The 17,773-nt window shown below is 44.1% G+C and overlaps 1 protein-coding gene across 4 annotated transcripts in view; it reads right to left on the bottom strand.

Moving 5' to 3' along the window:
- The window catches only part of Poln (DNA polymerase nu), a 148,946-nt gene that overhangs the window by 22,745 nt on the left and 108,428 nt on the right, over positions 1–17,773 (bottom strand). For all 4 annotated transcript variants that reach the window (XM_059275704.1, XM_059275703.1, XM_059275705.1 and 1 more), the window contains one exon: positions 7,902–7,984. In XM_059275704.1, the coding sequence (XP_059131687.1) occupies positions 7,902–7,984 (83 nt within the window). The remainder of the gene's footprint in view (positions 1–7,901; positions 7,985–17,773) is intronic.

Consider the following 17,773-nt stretch of genomic DNA (forward strand, 5'->3'; position numbering starts at 1 on the left):
TGAGCTCTGTGTCTGTGAAAATCAGGAGAGATTCTTAGAAGAGGAACTATCTGACTTCTCAGAATCTCTTTTTGATTCCTTCTTCAGTGAGGCCACTCCTGGCCTTAGCCAGGTGAAACCTGCTGTGGAATCATTCTTCTGTACTCTGTGGATATGTATTATTCTCATTGGTTAATAAAAAGCTGACAGGCCAGTAGCTAGGCAGGAAGTTAGGTGGGAAAGCCAAACTGAGAATGCTGGGAAGAAGGAGGGCAGAGTTAGGAGTTACCAGCCAGATGCAGAGAGAGCAAGATGGGCAGGCCATACTGAGAAAAGATACAAAGCCACGTGGCAAGGCACAGATAAGAAATATGGGTAAAGTGTAAGCGTTAGCTAGTAACAAGCCTGAGCTACCAGCCAAGCCCTTATAAGTAATATAAGCCTCTGTGTGGTAATTTGGAAGCAGCTGCTGGGATGGGAAAACTCCACCTACAGAAACCTCCAGGAGTTCTAATGGCAGCATTATTGAACACGTGGGGCCATGAAAGAGCAGATGGCTTCAAGTGGTTAGCTTAGAAGAGTGGAGAGCTAGTCTTTTTCCCAATAGAGAAGGACAAATACCTGAAGTCCTTGGTCCTCTGTCCATGTCTAGGTCTTTCTGATATGAATTTTACTGGAAATTAGAAACTCCTAAATTCTCTTTAGGGCTTAATGAAGATAGTGTGATGTCTCCACAATAAAGTTGTTATGTGTTTTGCTGCATTTTACTAAAAAACAAATCATCAAAAATTCTTTCTGCCATCAAGTTCTAATCATCACTTTCAGCTACAGCACTGGAATACACAAGTCCATTGGCTTTAAGAAAGGAGTGAACAGTGGCTGGACCCCTTATCCAGGTCAGACAGAGGGACTGGGAATTGTCTTCTCATTTCCCATGTGTTACTAAACTAATTTGGGGAACTTTTAATTTCAGATAATGTTAATTTCAGCTTTAGAGTTATCATTTGGCTCTTTTAATTTGGCATATTTTATTTTCCCCCATTTGTTGTGAGCATGTTTTCCCTTAGGTTCTTGAGCAGCTTTGAAGTCTCTGTCTAGAATTCTAACATCTGGGTCATCTCAAGGTCTGGTGTCATGAGTGCCCTTTTCTTGACTGTGATCAAGGTATCCAGTTTCTTTATATGTTTAGGAATTCTAGACTGAATCCCAAATTAATAAGTTGTCTTTTTTTCCAGGGTATTTTTATTGCAGTAACATAAATGTTACTAGGACAGAAACTATTTCCACAAGTGGGATGTTCTGCAATAAACCTGAGCATGTAGCTTTTATGCCTTGGATTGTTTTTATGGGAAGAATGTGGAAGCATTTATTACTTTGGGTGGAAAAGGCCATTCAGTTATCTGGGAAGAACTTAATGGGCAATTCTTTTTTAATGTTTTTTTTTTTCAGTTTCATTTTATTTTATGTGTGTGACTGTTTTGCCTTTATCTGTGAACCATGTGCATGCTTGGTGCCTGTGGAGATCAGAACATCAGGTGAGGGTGTTGGATGCTCTGGAGCTGGAGTTGCAGATGGTTTAATGGGCCATTCTTATAGGAGTTTTGAAGGTAAGACTGCTGAAAGTAATACAGACAGAGGAGGCCCAGATCATGTTTCAGAGGGAAACAAAGACTTTGTTATTAACTGAGGTAAAGCTATTTGCATAATATTTTGGTTAAAAAACTGTGTGCTGATCATGGGCTGAAGAATCAGCTGTGATTGTCAATAAGATTGCCACCATGAAGATAAAACCTTCTATGATCCATTGGATTAATAGAAAAGTATTTTCTCAGCATCAGCACACAAGAGCTGATAAGCTGTGGTCAAAAAGGGGGGGCAGGCTACACTTCAGCAGAACTTGGCAATGTAAGAGTTGTCAGTGTGGTAATGGTTTTGAAGGCATGAAGGGGTCTAGGAGAACATCTGAGGCTTGGTACCTTGTGACAGAGTTGGAGTCCCTGAAGGGGGGCTTGACTAGCCACTGGTGAAGGTGAGGCCTCAGTTGCAATGAAGACCCCAAGATATTGGAGAGTCCAGAACCAAAGGGTGTATACCCAAGGATGTCTGTAGGTACGGAATGGAGCTGCTTAACAGGGAAACTACGTGTGCTTAAGATGGCAGAGCTGGAGAAGTGGGGCTGCCCAGGCCCTTTGGGAAACAGAAGGTTTACTCATTTACTCATTACGATGAGTAAACCTTGGATGTCAGACACTGAGGTATAAGATTTGAGTCTATACTGGATTTTGGGTTTGCTTAAGTGTAATTTTTCATTTGCTATGCCCTGGCTTTTCTCTTTTGGAAGAATTTTTTTTTTTTTTTGATTTTTTGAAACAGGGTTTATCTGTGTGTAACCTTGGCTGTCTTGGAACTCTTTGTAGACCAGGCTGGCCTCAAACTCAGAGATACACCTGCTTCTGCCTCCCAAATGCTGGGATTCAAGTGCATGCCACTACGCCCAGCTTTTTGTTGTTGTTGTTGTTTTAGAAGTATGAAAATTGTTTTTGTCTTTGTAGGAGCCTAAAGTTAAGAGAATTTAAAATAGACTTTGGACTTTTGAAGTGCTAGAATTTTTGAAGACTTTGAGAGGTTTTTGGAGTTGGATTGTATTTTACATTATAAAATTAATATGAGGGCTGGAGAGATAGCTCAGCAGTTGGGAACACTGGCTGCTCGTCCAGAGGATCCAGGTTCAATTCCCAGCACTCACATGGCAGCTCACAACTGTCTGTAACTCCAGTTTCAAAGGATCCAACACCATCACAGACATATATGCAAGTAAAACACCAATGCACATAAAATAAAAATAAATAAGTCATTAAAAATAAAAAATAAAATTAAAATGAGACTTTCAGGTCAAGGAGTAGAAAGTTACAGTGCCTGTGTGTCAACTTAAGGGGCAGATTATGCTCCTTAGTTTTAATTGTTAACTTGACACAAAGTAGAATCACCTGGGAAGAAGGCCTCAGCTGAGGACTTATCTATGATCAGGCTGGCCTTTTAGCATGTCCATGTGTAATTATTTTGACTGAAGTAGGAAGACCCAATCATTGTGGGCAGCACTATTCCCCTAGGCAGGGCTTCTGAACAGTATAAAAGAACAGCAAGCAAGCAGCAAGCAAGGATTCATGTGTTTCTTCTCTTTCTGCTGTTGACTGTGGAGGTGATGCCTAAGTTGCTGCCTTGACTTTCCTGCAATAATAATGGACTATACCCTGGAATTGTAAGTATAATAAAACCTTTCTTCCCTAAGTTGCTTTTCAGCAGAGTATTTTATAACAGCAAACAGAAATGTAACTAGAGCCGGGCGGTGGTGGCGCACGCCTTTAATCCCAGCACTCGGGAGGCAGAGCCAGGCAGATCTCTGTGAGTTCGAGGCCAGCCTGGGCTACCAAGTGAGTCCCAAGAAAGGCACAAAGCTACACCGAGAAACCCTGTCTCGAAAAACCAAAAAAAACACAAAAAAACAAAAAAACAGAAATGTAACTAGGGCATTTCTGTTTCCAGGGCTGAGCAAGTGCCTAGCCACAGAGAGCCCCAGGAATGCTGTCTGGTCTACTTGAACAGAACTTCCCATACAGTTCAGTTATTGGTGCTCTGGGCAGCTCTCCAGGTTCTAAGGCTCCATCATAAGTATAATCCCTAGGGCACGAAGTATGAGGCTTGGCTTCACTTTGCGTTTCTCGTGGCAGAGCCAGGTGCTTGGGAGCAGGCATGAGCCTATACATTGTCCTCCTGGTACAGGGTGGGTCTGGCATTCTGCATGCATCTAGTAAACATTTGCAGATTATACAACATCTGAATATAGAGTTCACTGAGGAATCATGGTGAGGACTCAGCACTCAGTGGCCAACCCTTAGAAAGCAGAAGTCCAGCAAGCCTGGGGATTAGGAATGACTTCCAGTAGAGACTAGGGTCCTGCTGAGCTCAGAGATCCTATCTTAGCTAGGGTTTCTATTGCTGTGATAAAGACCATGACCAAAAGCAATTTGGGAAGGAAAAGGCTTATTTAATCTTACACTTCCAGGTAACAGTCCATCACTGAGGGAAGTCAAGACAGGAGCTCAAGCAGGCCAGGAACCTGGGGTCAAAAACAAGAGCAGAGGCCATGGAAGAGGGCTGCTTGCTTGCTCCCAATGGCTTGCTCAGCCTGCTTTCTTATACAACACAGGACCACTTGCTCATGGGTGGCACCATCCACAATGGGCTAGAGCCTCCTACATCAATTATTAATCAAGAAAGAACCCCATAAACTTTCCTACAAGTTCATGGAGGCACTTTCTCAAAGTAAGATGCCCTTTTCCAGGATATGTCTAGGTCTGTATCAGATTTACAAAAATCGACTAGCACAGATGGCTATAAGCAGGCCTAGCAAAAGGAGGTACCCAGTAAGCTGGCAGATGCTGAATTCAGCTGGATACAGGGGAGGCAGTGGACTTGTGAGCCACCTTGGGTCAAGATTCTAGATAACACATAGGGTACATGAATTTGAGGTCATAAGAGGCCAGGCAGGGTTATCGTATGCTGCAGGTGGCTGGGCACGCATACCCTCATCTCTTCCAAGTGCCTTCTCTGCTTGTCTCATAGCCCTGTGGCTTTTCCTTCTGTTCTCATCACAGTCATCATAATGATCACATAACTGTCAGCTGAAGGTTGCACTGGAGTTATGTTTCTCCCCGGCTCAGCATTACTATCAGCAGCTTCTGGGTTACTCAGAGATGGCTTCTGTGGAAACACTCCTGCATGCCATCACCAGCTGCCTGTCCAAGGCCTCTCCACTGGGTTTCCCAAGGCCCCAGAAGCACTGAAGCCTGGTTATTCACTTATGCCCTCAGCCTGCTCATCAGCAAGGTTCTGGCTCAAATAAGGGGGTGGGATATAGACGACATGAACTGAGCAGCAGATACACAGTAATTCCAGCTGTCAGGTGGAGCAAGAACAATGGAGCAACAGAGATAGAAGCTCAGGGTGGGAGCCCCTGTCACCACCAGGGCTAAAAGCAGCAAATTACTCCCTTCACCAGCATCATAGCTAATGACTCACTGCTTATTTACAGTGAGGCACTTTTCCTCTCCAGAAAATATAAAGTGAAAGCTCAGAAGGAGCCAGTGGGTGCTATGAGGCCATCTCTCTTTGGGATACAACTATTGTGGTAAGGGGTGACCCTACTATCGGAGAGGCAAGGGACAGGCAACACTCAGAAGAATTACACATTCACCCTGCATCCCTCCTGCCTTCCTGAGCCAGCTCCAGCTTGGAGGGTCAGGAGACCTCTGGAAGCTTAGCTATATAGCTCACCCCTGAAATAGGACACAGACAAACAGGAAGCAGATGGCAGAGATGTGAGTTAACTGTGCCAACTGTAGCTCCAGCAACCCTAGGAGAGCCTTTGTGGCGAAGGGATGGGCAAAGAGGTACAGAGCTTCTTTTGAGACCAGCAGGTTAAGAGTTGACAGAATTGACTGGGATTTGAGCCTGGGTGGAGGTGGGGGTAGAGGCAACACTGGGCCTGCAGAGCTGGAGCTTATGGCAGATCTGCAGGAGGATCCAAGGCATCAAGTTCTAATCTGTCCAGCAGAATGCTGCTTTCTTCCAGGGCAGAAACCCGAGGGCTCGGGGAGGGGGTAGTAAGGAAGAGCCTGAGGAGGAAATGGGACAGAAGAACCACCAATTCATGACTGTCACCTTCCCCTAAGTTTGATTACTGGTTTCCACGTTGCTTTCTAGACACTTCCTATAGTCTGATGTTCTCAAAGGACTGCTGTTTGTTCAGTGGGTGCTTTGTGCTTCTCTGTACTAGTTAGTAAGCAGAACTGATGGGCACTCCTGGCTTCTTGGGCTCATGCTCAGGATGGGCATTTTACCCTGGCCAGATGAGTAGGTATGTAGCTGGTACTTTGCAGCTAGCTGGCTTTGAAGTGTAAAGTGGTCACTGTGCAGGCAGTTCATGCCAGAGACCCACGGGGCCAGCAGGAAACAGAAGCTGAGGAAAGTAGAATACCAGCAGGACTCAGATGGCACCACATAGATGATACCACAGTCCCAGTTAGCACACTGAATGTAGCCCGCAGGGTAGGCACCATATCACCTGTGAGTTAACAAATAGCTTTTTGTGGTAGCTTGCTCCCTAGGTATGGGTAACTAGTACAGTGGTAGATGATGGATGAGAAGGGGAATGTTGAATAAAGATGGATGAGTTTTGTGCATGTGGGAAAAACATTCCCATTAAGGGAAGGGCAAGTGCAAAGCCGTGAGTACTGGGAAGGGTCTGGACAAGACAATATTTGTGATCCAGAAAAAGCATTTGGGATGCACATCCATGCACTGCAGTCACAGAGACTGTGGAGCCTAGGGGTGACAAACATGCACTGTGCTGCAGTGTACACTGAGGCTGATGTAGTTTTGTTGGCTTTCTTTGACAGAGCACAACATTTTAGTGGTCAGGAGGTGACTCTTCTCACGGTCTATGTACAAGCCCCAGTGTGTTCAAAGCAGTATCGCCCAAAGCAAGAAAGAGGTGTATACAGGCCTGGATCTGTGACAGCAGGTAGACTGCTCCTCAGGAAGGGACTGGAGAGCTCACAGCCTCTTCTGAGCAGAACCAGTCCTTATTATAGCATGACCCAAAGGGAGAAAAGAGAACACTCCAGGAGCTGGAGAGATGGCTCAGTGGTTAAGAACACCAGCTGTTCTTTCCAGAGGACTGGGGTTTGATTCCCAGTGCCCACATGGCAGCTCACAACCATCTGTAACTCCAGTTCACCCAGATCTGATGCCATCTTCTGGTCTCTGGGGGACAGTGCACATATATGGTGCACAGATGGACATGCAGACAGAATATCCATACACATAAGCAAAATATTAAGCAAAACACTACTGTGGTAGTTTGAATGTAACTGGCCCCCATAATCTCATAGGGAGTGGCACTATTAGGAAGTGTGGCTTTGTTGGAGTGGGCATGGCCTTGTTAGAGGAACTGTGTCACTGTGGGGGTGAACTTTGAGGTTTCCTATGCTCAGGATAGCACCCAGTGTCTTAGTCAACTTCCTGTTGCCTGCAAGATGTAGGACTCTCAACTACTTCTCCAGCACCATGTCTGCCTGCATGCTACCACACTCCTGCCATGATGATAATGGACTGAATCTCTGAACTGTAAGCCACCTCAATTAAATGTTTTCCTTTATAAGAGTTGCTGTGCTCATGGTGTCTCTTCACAGCATAGAAACCCTAACCAAGACAACTACTGACGGACTAATTGGGGAGTGGAGGAAAAAGAGGGGGAGTGGATGAAAACAGAAGGGTTACATTTCCTGGTTCTGGAAAGAGAAGAAAGAGGACAGCTTATTTCTGAATGCATGCTGAGAAGAATCAAATCCAACCGGAGCCCCTTTCGGGGTGGTGGAACTCTATAAAACCTTGGTGTGTGTTTGGGGATGCGTTTCTAAGCATAGAAGTGATGCCTGCCACTGTGGTGAGATGTGGGGTAGAGTCTGGTCACACTCTGCACCTCTGCTGCCTCCTCTTATTTTGTTTTTTGAGACAAGGTTTCTCTGTGTAACCTGGGTGTTCTGGAACTCGCTGTGTGACCAGGCTGGCCTGAACTCACAGAGATCCACCTGGCTCTGCCTCCTGAGTGCTGGGATTAAAGGCGTGCACCACCACCACCCGGCTTGTTGCCTCCTTTTAAAGGGTCTATGGCGCTATAAGTCAGCATCATGGAGTAGTTTGACTGGTGTCTGGTGACACAAATATCACTGCAGTGTTTGTGTAAATAACATACAGGGATTTACAGAGTGACTTCTCTGAAGCATGGCACAGTTAAATATAGGCATACAGACATTGGCTGATGAATGACACCAAGAACCCAGCCCTTCCTTATGGCTCACCTGCTCCATAGACCACGGAGTACACCACTTTCTTGGTCTGTTCTCTGTCCCTGTGTGTCACATGCTCCATGGGAATGTCCTTCCTGCATGGAAAAATGGCATGTTATCCATCATGGTTGGCACTGTCTGCAGAGGGACAGAGTCCAAATTACATGCATCCTGTCATCTTCCCTGGAGTCCTTCACCATTTCAAGCCAGGCCTGTCCAGTAGGCAGCAGAGACTTGTAATGTGTGCAGCATCCACCCAAGGGTCCCGAACAGACACTAACAGTGAGGCTGTGGCCCTCAAATTCTGGGGTGACCATTAATCAAAACCAAACACTGCTTTTGGGGAGCCTGTGTGTGACAGGTCCTGGGCCACAACTGTGGTCGCTGCAGGGGTGAGCTGCTTTTAGTCCTTTGAAGTCCTTCACGGAATTGGATAAGCAGCTGCTGCTTTGATCTCCCACAGAGAGCGGGGTGAGGTCTACATCTGACTGCCTGTGATCCAGTGTCTCAGAGATTAAAGCTGAATAGCTGAGAAGCAGAGCCCCAGGAGTTGCTCCTCCCTGCCGGGCATTTCTCAGTGACAGATGCCTGTGCCTAGGAAGAGCTTCCCTCGACTGCTGCTCTTGAAAACATCCTTAGCATCTTCACCAGCCTCAATGATGGGATAAGCACAAATTCAAGCACCAAAAAGACAGAAGCCTCTCTCAGTCTTTGTGATCATGGCTCTGTGTTGGGCTCCTATGCTCACGTATTCCCAGCTGTCTCAGCTTTCACTTCCTGTTTATACTGCACATCAAGGTGAGGGCTCAGCATGTCAGCTGCCCTTGGATGCCTGAGGCTTTCTAGATTTCCTAGCATGAAGAGGTGCTTTGGAATGACCTGATTTCACAAGGTAGCTCTCTCTCAGATACCCCAGTCTTGGGCTCTTTTTTACCTCAGCTACTATTTTTGCCCCAGGCAGCTGCAGGTCATTTGCCTTCCGATGTGGCTGAGTGATACCCGCTGATTCTCTGCAGTGGCTTGTGTATCAGGCAAAAAAATGATAAGCACCCTTGTCAGTCAGTCCTCCAGGTAGCTCCAATAAATGAAATAGAAACCACTGCACTTCTTTGCAAATGAGATACACATTGCTCCCTTCAGAACTGGGGACCAGGGTCTAGGCAGGAACAAAATATGCAGTTGCCACAGGGTGGCTGACTGGGGCAGAGAAAGGGTGGAATACACCACGAAACTCTCTTTCCATTCTCAAGATGCCTTTTCCAGCATTTGTCTGGCTGGAGTAAACCATTGCCTACTCTCCAGGGTTCTGGCAAAGTTGGTTTTAGCAGATGTTGCTTGAGTTTTCAGTGTTTCTGTGGCGGATGGCTCCATGGTGCTGCCTGCTTCGGCACTTCCACCGATACATTAGATGTCATTAATTTTGGTCACCTGATTTCTATCTAAATAACAATGTATCTCTAGCTTTCTCCTTTCCTGTTGTGTTGTTTTATATACTTGTTTATCTCATCCTTAAACTTGATTTTATAAATAGCTGTGGGGCCAATGAGATAAGCTCCCATGCTCAGGGATTGGTAGGATTAATATTGTAAAATTGGCCATCTTTTCAAAAGCAATCTACAGATTCAACACAACCCATATCAAAATTCCAACTCAATCTTTTCATAGAAATTGGAAAAAATAATCTTAAATTTCATGTGGAAATACAAAAGACTGAGGATATCTAAAAGAATCCTGAATTAAAAAACAAAACTGCTAGAGGTATCACCATCCTTGATTTCAAGTTATACTGCAGAGCTATAGAAAAACAACAGCAACAACAAAAACAGCATGGTACTGGCATAAAAATAAATACCTTGACCAATGGAATAAAATTGAAGACTCACATTCCTATAGCCACCTGATTTTTCATAAAGAGGTCCACAATACACACTGGAGAAAACACAGCTACTTCAACAAATGGTGTTAGTCAAACTGGATAGCTACATGTAGAAGACGAAACTAGATCCTTATCTCTCACCTTGCCTAAGACTCAACTCCAAATGAATCAAGGATTTCAATATAAACCCTGATACCCTGAACCTGGTAGAGGAGAAAGTAAGGAATACCTTTGAACTTAGAGGCCTGGGAAAGGGCTTTCTGAACAGGACCCTGGTAGCATGGGCATTAAGACCAACAATTTTCAAAGTAAACCATTTTCTATGAATGGAAATAGACACAGAAATTACATAGTTTCCAATTTATATCTGCTAATGGGTTAAATAGAAAACAGCTAGGAAAATTCATAGACCTAAATCCCTCTATTAATAACTAAGAAAGAATGAAAGTTTTAAAATATTTTCAGTACAAAACACAATGAAAACAACAACAAGAAAATTAATCAAAATAACGTGAAAGGAAGGAAATTATAAAGACGGGACATTAGTCAATGAACTAAGGAGCAGAAAACAGGAGATCAAATCGGCAAGTAGGATCTTTGTTCTTCTAGCAAATAAAATAGACAATTAACTTTTCTAATTTTCTTAAAAAAGAGAGAAAACACAAATATACAAAACAAGAAACTACAAAGGAAAGTAACTCTTGATATGGAGGAAGTAAAAAAAAAACGCTTGGAAATTATCTTGTGCAACTTTATATAGGCCCATTTGAAAACCTAGATTAGATGAACACTATCTTGAGAAAATTCAGTTATACAAATTGGTTGCAGAGTCAGAGGAAGCAGCTTGCTAGCAGAGGCCTTGCCTAGAATTTCCAAAGACTTGGGTTTGTTCCATTCTCAACACTGAAAAAAAAAAAAAAAAAAAGTCAAAATTGACCTCAGGCTAAATGTGGTGGCATGGTCCTATATTTCAGAATTTGGGAAATGGAGGCAAGAAGTTTGAATTCTAGAACAGTCTAAGGAATATATCAAGACTATTAAAAAAAGAAAAACTGACCTCATTACAGATAAAAGTTAATGAGGTTGGCTTACTAGAAGAGCACTTGCCTAGCATGCATGAGGTCCTGGATTCAACTTCCAGTTCTTTTTTAAAAATGCTAAACAGAGCTTGAACTGTTTAGGGGGCCCCCAGGCAGTGGGACTGGGACCTGTCCCTAGTGCATGGAACCTAGGGACTATGGTGAGATATTTTGCGCAGCCTTGGCGCAGGGAGGAGGGGCATTAAAATTTGTGTGTGTGTGTGTGTGTGTGTGTGTGTGTGTGTGTGTGTGTGTATGGGTGTTTTGGCTGCATGTGTCTGTGCACCACATGCATGCAGTACCTGCAAAAGCTAGAGGCATTTGATTCTCCTCTGAAAGGGGCATTACCAAATAGTTGAGAACCCTCTGTTAGTGCTTTGAACTGAACCCCAATTCTCTGCAAGAGCAACAAGTGCTCTTAACAACTACCCATCACTCCAGCCCCATAACAAAACGTTTTAACATACTTTTCTTAGGAACTTATATAGATTAAGTGAGCAAGCAAACAAAAATCAGAGAAAAAGAACTAAAAGAAATTAAGCTCAAGCTGTTGGTAACCAGAAACCCATAAACTACAACTACCCTCTCGTCATAAATGAAACTTCAGTAAGTATCAACGGACAGGGTTGGGACAGGGTTGGGACAGGGCTGAGACAGGGCTGGGACAGGCTGGGGCTGGTGTAGGATAGATCTGGGGATAGGCAGGTAGGACAATTGCTTAAAATGCATTGTATTCAATCCTAGTTCCAAAACAAATGATATATATTATATATACATAATTAAGAAACAATAATTCACTTAGAAACTAATGACAAGGAAAAGAATGAGTACTTAAATGTATTAATTTCTATGTCTTCCTTGACTTTTGTCTGGTCTTTATAATTAATAGATCTGGAATGTCCCTCCAAAGGCCATGTGTTGGAAGCTTCATTCTAGTCTGTGGTGCTACTTTTTTTTTTAATAAGATTTTTAAAAATTATATGTATGTGCATGTGTATATGTGCATATATATGTGTGAGTTCAGGTGCATCAGAGACCAGGATAGGGCATTGGATCCCCTGGAGCTGGAGTTACAGTTGGTTGTGAGTTACTTAATAACTGAACTTGGATTCTCCGCAAGAGCAGCTTTTAATGGCTAAGCCCTCCCTGCAGCCTCCTGTGGTGCTAATTTAACAGGTGAGACTAGGGACTCTGGTCCCTTCTGTTTTGCCTTCTGGTCATGAAGAAATGATGCTGTTCTACCACATGCTTCCATCATAATGTGCTGTCAGCCCAAAGCAGTCAGACTAAGGAGTGAAACCTCTGACACTGTGAGCAAAACAAACCTTTCCTCTGTATAAGTTGTGCCTCAGTTATTTGTGACAAGGACATAAAGCGAACACAGTTGCCTTCTTGTTTGTTTGATACATGCTTTCCAACATACTGAGTTGAATACTTTTCATGTCTTTTTTAAATTTCACTAAAATTCAAAGTTTACTTTAGATATTGCTTTGACTTTACCCTATATATGTTGATTTATAGCTTTCATTTCTGAAGATTTCCTAATTTTCATTCTCTCCTGCTCCAATCCATCCACTTGGACTACCACTTTTTCCACCAAGAGCATGTTTTACAAAACACTTTTTAAAAAATTCTATGTGCATTGGTGTTTTGACTGCATGTATATGTGAGGATGCCAGATTCCCTGGAACTAGAGATACAGACAGTTGTGAGCTGCCATGTGGGTACTGGGGATTGAACCCAGGTCCTCTGGAAGAGCAGTCAGTGCTCTTAACTGTGGTGATATTTTGTTTGTGCTCTAACAAATAAAGCTTGCCTGGAGATCAGAGTATGGAGCTAGTCACTAGAGGCCAGGCAGTGGTGGTACACACCTTTAATCCCAGCACTTGGGATCTCATGCCTTTGATCCCAGTACTTGGGAGGCACATGCTTTTAATCCCAGCACTTGGGAGGAGGAAACAGGAAGTGATAAGGCAGGGCTGAGACAACAGCTCCGCCCTTTCACTCTGAGGATTCCTAGAGGTAAGAAGTTTTTCTAGTGGCTGGCTGCTCGGCTTCTCTGATTTTTTAACTTTCACCCTAATATCTGGCTCTGGGTTTTGTTTTGTTTTTTTCCGAGACAGGGTTTCTCTGTGTAGCTTTGCGCCTTTCCTGGAACTCACTTGGTAGCCCAGGCTGGCCTCGAACTCACAGAGATCCGCCTGGCTCTGCCTCCCGAGTGCTGGGATTAAAGGCGTGCGCCACCACCGCCTGGCTTGGCTCTGGGTTTTTATTATTAAGACCAATTAGAATTTGCACTACACTTAACCACTGAGCCATCTCTTCAGCCCTAGGAAACACTTTTTTTTTTTGTTCACAATCTTATCTCAGGGTCTTTCTGATACTGTCATTAATTGGGGAGATGATTCACTGAGCCCTCTGTACCAGCAGCTCATGAATGAAGGCAGATTCCTGTTTGATGTGTTGTCTGTGAATTTCAGTTTCTAGACAGAGACTCACTTTGGTCTGTGAGCTTGCTTGTTTGTTTTTGAGAGGGTCTTTCTACATTGCAGCCTCTGCTTCACTTTGAACTCTTTAGCCAAAGAGTTCCTTTAATCCCAGCACTCGGGAGGCAGAGGCAGGTGGATCTCTGTGAGTTTGAGGCCAGCCTGGTGATTGAAGGTGTGCGAACAAATTTCCTATGTAAAAAAAGTACAAATTATATATACACTCTGAACTTCATAATTTTTAAAAATCTTATTAAAAAAAGTAGCACCACAGACTAGAATGAAGCTTCTAACACATGGCCTTTGGAGGGGTGTGGTGGTATTTTACTTGTACTGAAATGTGATTTTAATTGTATGTTAATAAATAAAGTTGCCTGGGGGTCAGAGTTTTAGAGCCATAGCAAGTGCGTGGCGGTGGTGGCGCACGCCTTTAAGGACCTGGAGGGCAGTACATACAGGCAGTGACAAGGCAGTCACGTGTTTAGGTTTACAACCAATGAGAAGGCAGAACAGCTAGACTATAAAAAGACATACACCCAGGAAGTAGGCCCCTTTTTCGGAGAGCTCTCTTGGCTGAAGCAGGATAGCTGAAGCAGGAAGGGTAAGGCTCTTAGTTCTGACCTCTTGGCTTTCTTCTCTGAATCGGCTCTGTGTTTCTTATTTAATAAGACGGTTGGTTACATCTACAGAGGGGCATTCCAGATCTATTAATTATAAAGACAAGACAAAAGGGAGCCGAAGGTCTCAGGCAAGATCCTGAGTGCTGATAGCCCACCTGGTATGACATTAAAAGCCTTTCTTCAGAGAACTGCCTGCCATGTCAGTAAAGAGCTGTGAACCCCGCTAAAGCCTTGCCAAAAGACCTCCAAAGCTCTAGAAAACACTTAAGTCTTCAACCATCTGTAATGAGATCTGGCACCCTCTTCCGTATACATAATAAATAAATACATCTTAAAAAAAAAAGAACACTTAAGTCTTATATAGCTACAGATGTTTACATATAAAAATACTTATAGATATCTATGTATGTACAGGGAACACACACACACACGCATTTCCTTCCACTGCTAGCTGAGAGGATCTAGAAGCAATGACTCCCCAGCAGCAAAGCACATACCCATCACCTAGAGCTTGGCCTCTAACACCACTTTCTTTTTTTTCTTTTTCTTCTCTTTTCTCTTTTTTTTTTTTTTTTTTTTTTTGGTTTTTCGAGACAGGGTTTCTCTGTGTAGCTTTGCACCTTTCCTGGATCTCACTCTGTAGACCAGGCTGGCCTCGAACTCACAGAGATCCGCCTGCCTCTGCCTCCCGAGTGCTGGGATTAAAGGTGTGCGCCACCACCGCCCGGCTCTAACACCACTTTCTAATAAAGACAACAGGGCTGCTGAAATGGCTGGTTCTAGAACTGAGGCAGGAAACATACCAGATGAGCCTGGGGAACCATGTAGTGCCAGAAAGTAGGTGTACACACACACACACACACACACACACACACACACACTTAAGGAGGTACAGTCAAAGAGACACAGGAGCCAGCTGAATAAATCAAACAACAAAACAAAGTATTTCTGGATTATAACCCAAAATAGAATATTCATGGACCCAGGATAGCAAATAATTGGCTGAATAAATTAATAAACAAGAACAGACAAATTTGCTATGTAAAAAAGTACAAATTATATATACACTCTGAACTTAAGAAGACAGGGCATCACTGTCTACCCCTTAGTTATAGATTCATAATTCTCTTCCATAGGGTATAGACACCACTGCAGTCCAGTGACATCAACAGTGATAAGTTCTCTTGAAGACTGTCCTTCAGGTGAGGTTGTGAGACTATGGTCTTCCTCCACATTCCATAACCCTAGTATAAACACCAGAAGTGCATCGGACAAGTGCCAAAGTCAGGACATTCTACAAATGTCTGGCCAAGGTTCATTGAAACTGACAAAGCCATCAGAATGAATAAATAATACCACTGTGGATATTCACACATAAGTCTGTATGGGCATGTTTTCATTTCCCTCAGGTCACATGGCACTTTCTTTAGCTTTCTGAGGAACTGCCAGAATGTTTCTACAGTGACTACCCTATTTGTCCACTGATAGTGGATGAATGTACTTATTCTGTCTTGCAGGAAAACAAAAATGAAGACCCACCTTTGAGTTCTGTACATGCCCAGCCCCCATCATATCCAGTCCTGGAGTCCCTAACAAGTAATAAAGCTCCCAGAGGGAGCCACACAGGCGACAGAGTCTCTGTCTCATTTGTGCAGCTGAGAATGTCACATGGTCACTCCTGCCCATCAGATCACATGAGCAGAGACAGTTGCATCTGTGGCCATGGGAGGAAGTGACTGATGCATAGATTATAGCCTTCACTGTCATTCCGTGCGCTGACACCCATCTTCAGAGGTGAGATGGCTTCCTTCAGAAGTGTGCACAGCCCTTATAAATACACAACTGCGGGTTGGGGATTTAGCTCAGTGGTAGAGCGCTTGCCTAGCAAGCGCAAGGCCCTGGGTTTGGTCCTCAGCTCCAATAAATAAACACACACACACACACACACACCAGCTCTGCCCAGCCTGACGGCAACCACTGGTACTCAGCACTTGAGCAGCTCCCACTTCTCTCCTGACGTTCTTCTCTGAGCACCAGTCTTGCCACCATAGATATCTGTCATCTCTTTGAGGATGGAGAAGGAATGGCAGCTGGACTCCCCTCCCTCACCAGGGCAGTGCTCACTACTCATCTTGCATGACTCCCTCCTGCACTCACACATTTAGTCCACTCCTAGCTCTTGTTGGCTCCACCTTCTAATATCAGCGGAGTCTGGACCTTCCTACCACCTCTACTGATGCCTCCCTAACCGTCACTGGATGGTAAGGAGAACCTCTCAGCCTTTCCCATGCTATCACACTTCTTTGCTAGCAACCACAGTGAAACCCAGAGCCCCTTCCTGAAGGCCATTTGATGGGCATTTGGTTAAAGAAGACACATCTATCCTTCTCCCTTCTGATATATCATTAAAATAAAGCAAAGGAGCCAGGTGGTGGCACATGCCTTGAATCCCAACACTTGGGAGGCAGAGGCAGGAGGATCTCTGCCAGCCTGGTCTACAGAGTGAGTTCCAGGACAGCCAGGACTGTTACACCGAGAAACCCTATCTCAAAAAACCAAAAATAAACAAACCAAAGGAAAAAGTGTAAATACATTCATACAATAGAGGAGAAGGATGTTCAGCAAACAAGAGAGTTCCGAACACCTATGAAAAATAAGGAATAGTTCTGTGTGCATGCATGCATGTGTGCACAGCATGTGTGGGTTCATGTGTACCTGTGCATGAGTGAGTGTGCATGCCTTCAGGGTGGCAGATATTTGACCCAGTTAGGGCCAGGCACAATCCAAGGCAGAAGATGGGGCTGGAACTGAGGAAGGCATGAATTCAACACGTGTGTATAGTGTCCAAGTTTTCTAATTACCTGTCACTCTACCTCCTTCACCTAAAACATGGATCTAGCTAGACTCCCCGCCGATCTTCAATGATGATGATGATGATGATGATGATGACGAAAATGAAATGAGCCAGTGAGTTCTGATGGTTTTGACAAGCTTCCCCAATGAGCTTCATAATGCTGAACCACAACAATCACTCCACAGTCATCTATCTACATAGAATGTCTCAAAAGAAACCTTCATGTGCTGCTCATTCATGGGAGCAAACACAGTAGAATGTTCTTAGGCCCCTCCTTATTTCTTCTAGCAAGAGTGATCTCTGTGACTGTCTTTTAATACTAACATAAAATTGCAGTCTAGTTTCAAAACTTCAGTCTTAATAGTTTAAAAATGGCATTTAGGAAAGAAATGAAGGAGCTACTCCCCGGGCCTGTATCTGAGGAGGAGGGAATGTAGTCCATAGATCCAAGCCGAACGGGGAACTGACACGTCAAACCTTGCTTTACTGTCCTGGAGTGGTGAGCAGTGTACTTGCTGAGGCCTTCTTCTTCCTGCAGTTACACATTTCCTCTTGGAAAAAGACTCCCAGATGTGAAATGTGCTACTATGTCCTGTGAAAACGGTCTTGAAAGCTTCCTGTGACTCTGGTAAAGTTTGAGCTATATCAAACTTATGAGACTTGGCTGTTCAACAAGAAGGCAGTCCCTGGTAATTTTTTCCTCACTCAGATGGATTAAACAAAAACCTATGGTTTGCTTGGTAGCACATGCCTGTGATCCCAGCACCTGGGAAGTTGAGGCAGGAGGATCTCCAATTCAAGGCCAGACTGGGCTACACTGTGAGACCCTGCTTGAGAAACAAAGCAAAGCACAGCATGCTCTTGGGCCGCAGCTCCCGGGTAAAGTGCTTGCCTAGCATGGAAAGATCTTGGGTTAAACCCCGCCCCCCTCGAACAAAACAAAACAAAACAAAAAACTGCAGCTTGTTG

The sequence above is a fragment of the Peromyscus eremicus genome, chromosome 10, assembly GCF_949786415.1.
Source record: "Peromyscus eremicus chromosome 10, PerEre_H2_v1, whole genome shotgun sequence".
In the NCBI taxonomy this organism is placed as follows: Eukaryota; Metazoa; Chordata; class Mammalia; order Rodentia; family Cricetidae; genus Peromyscus; species Peromyscus eremicus.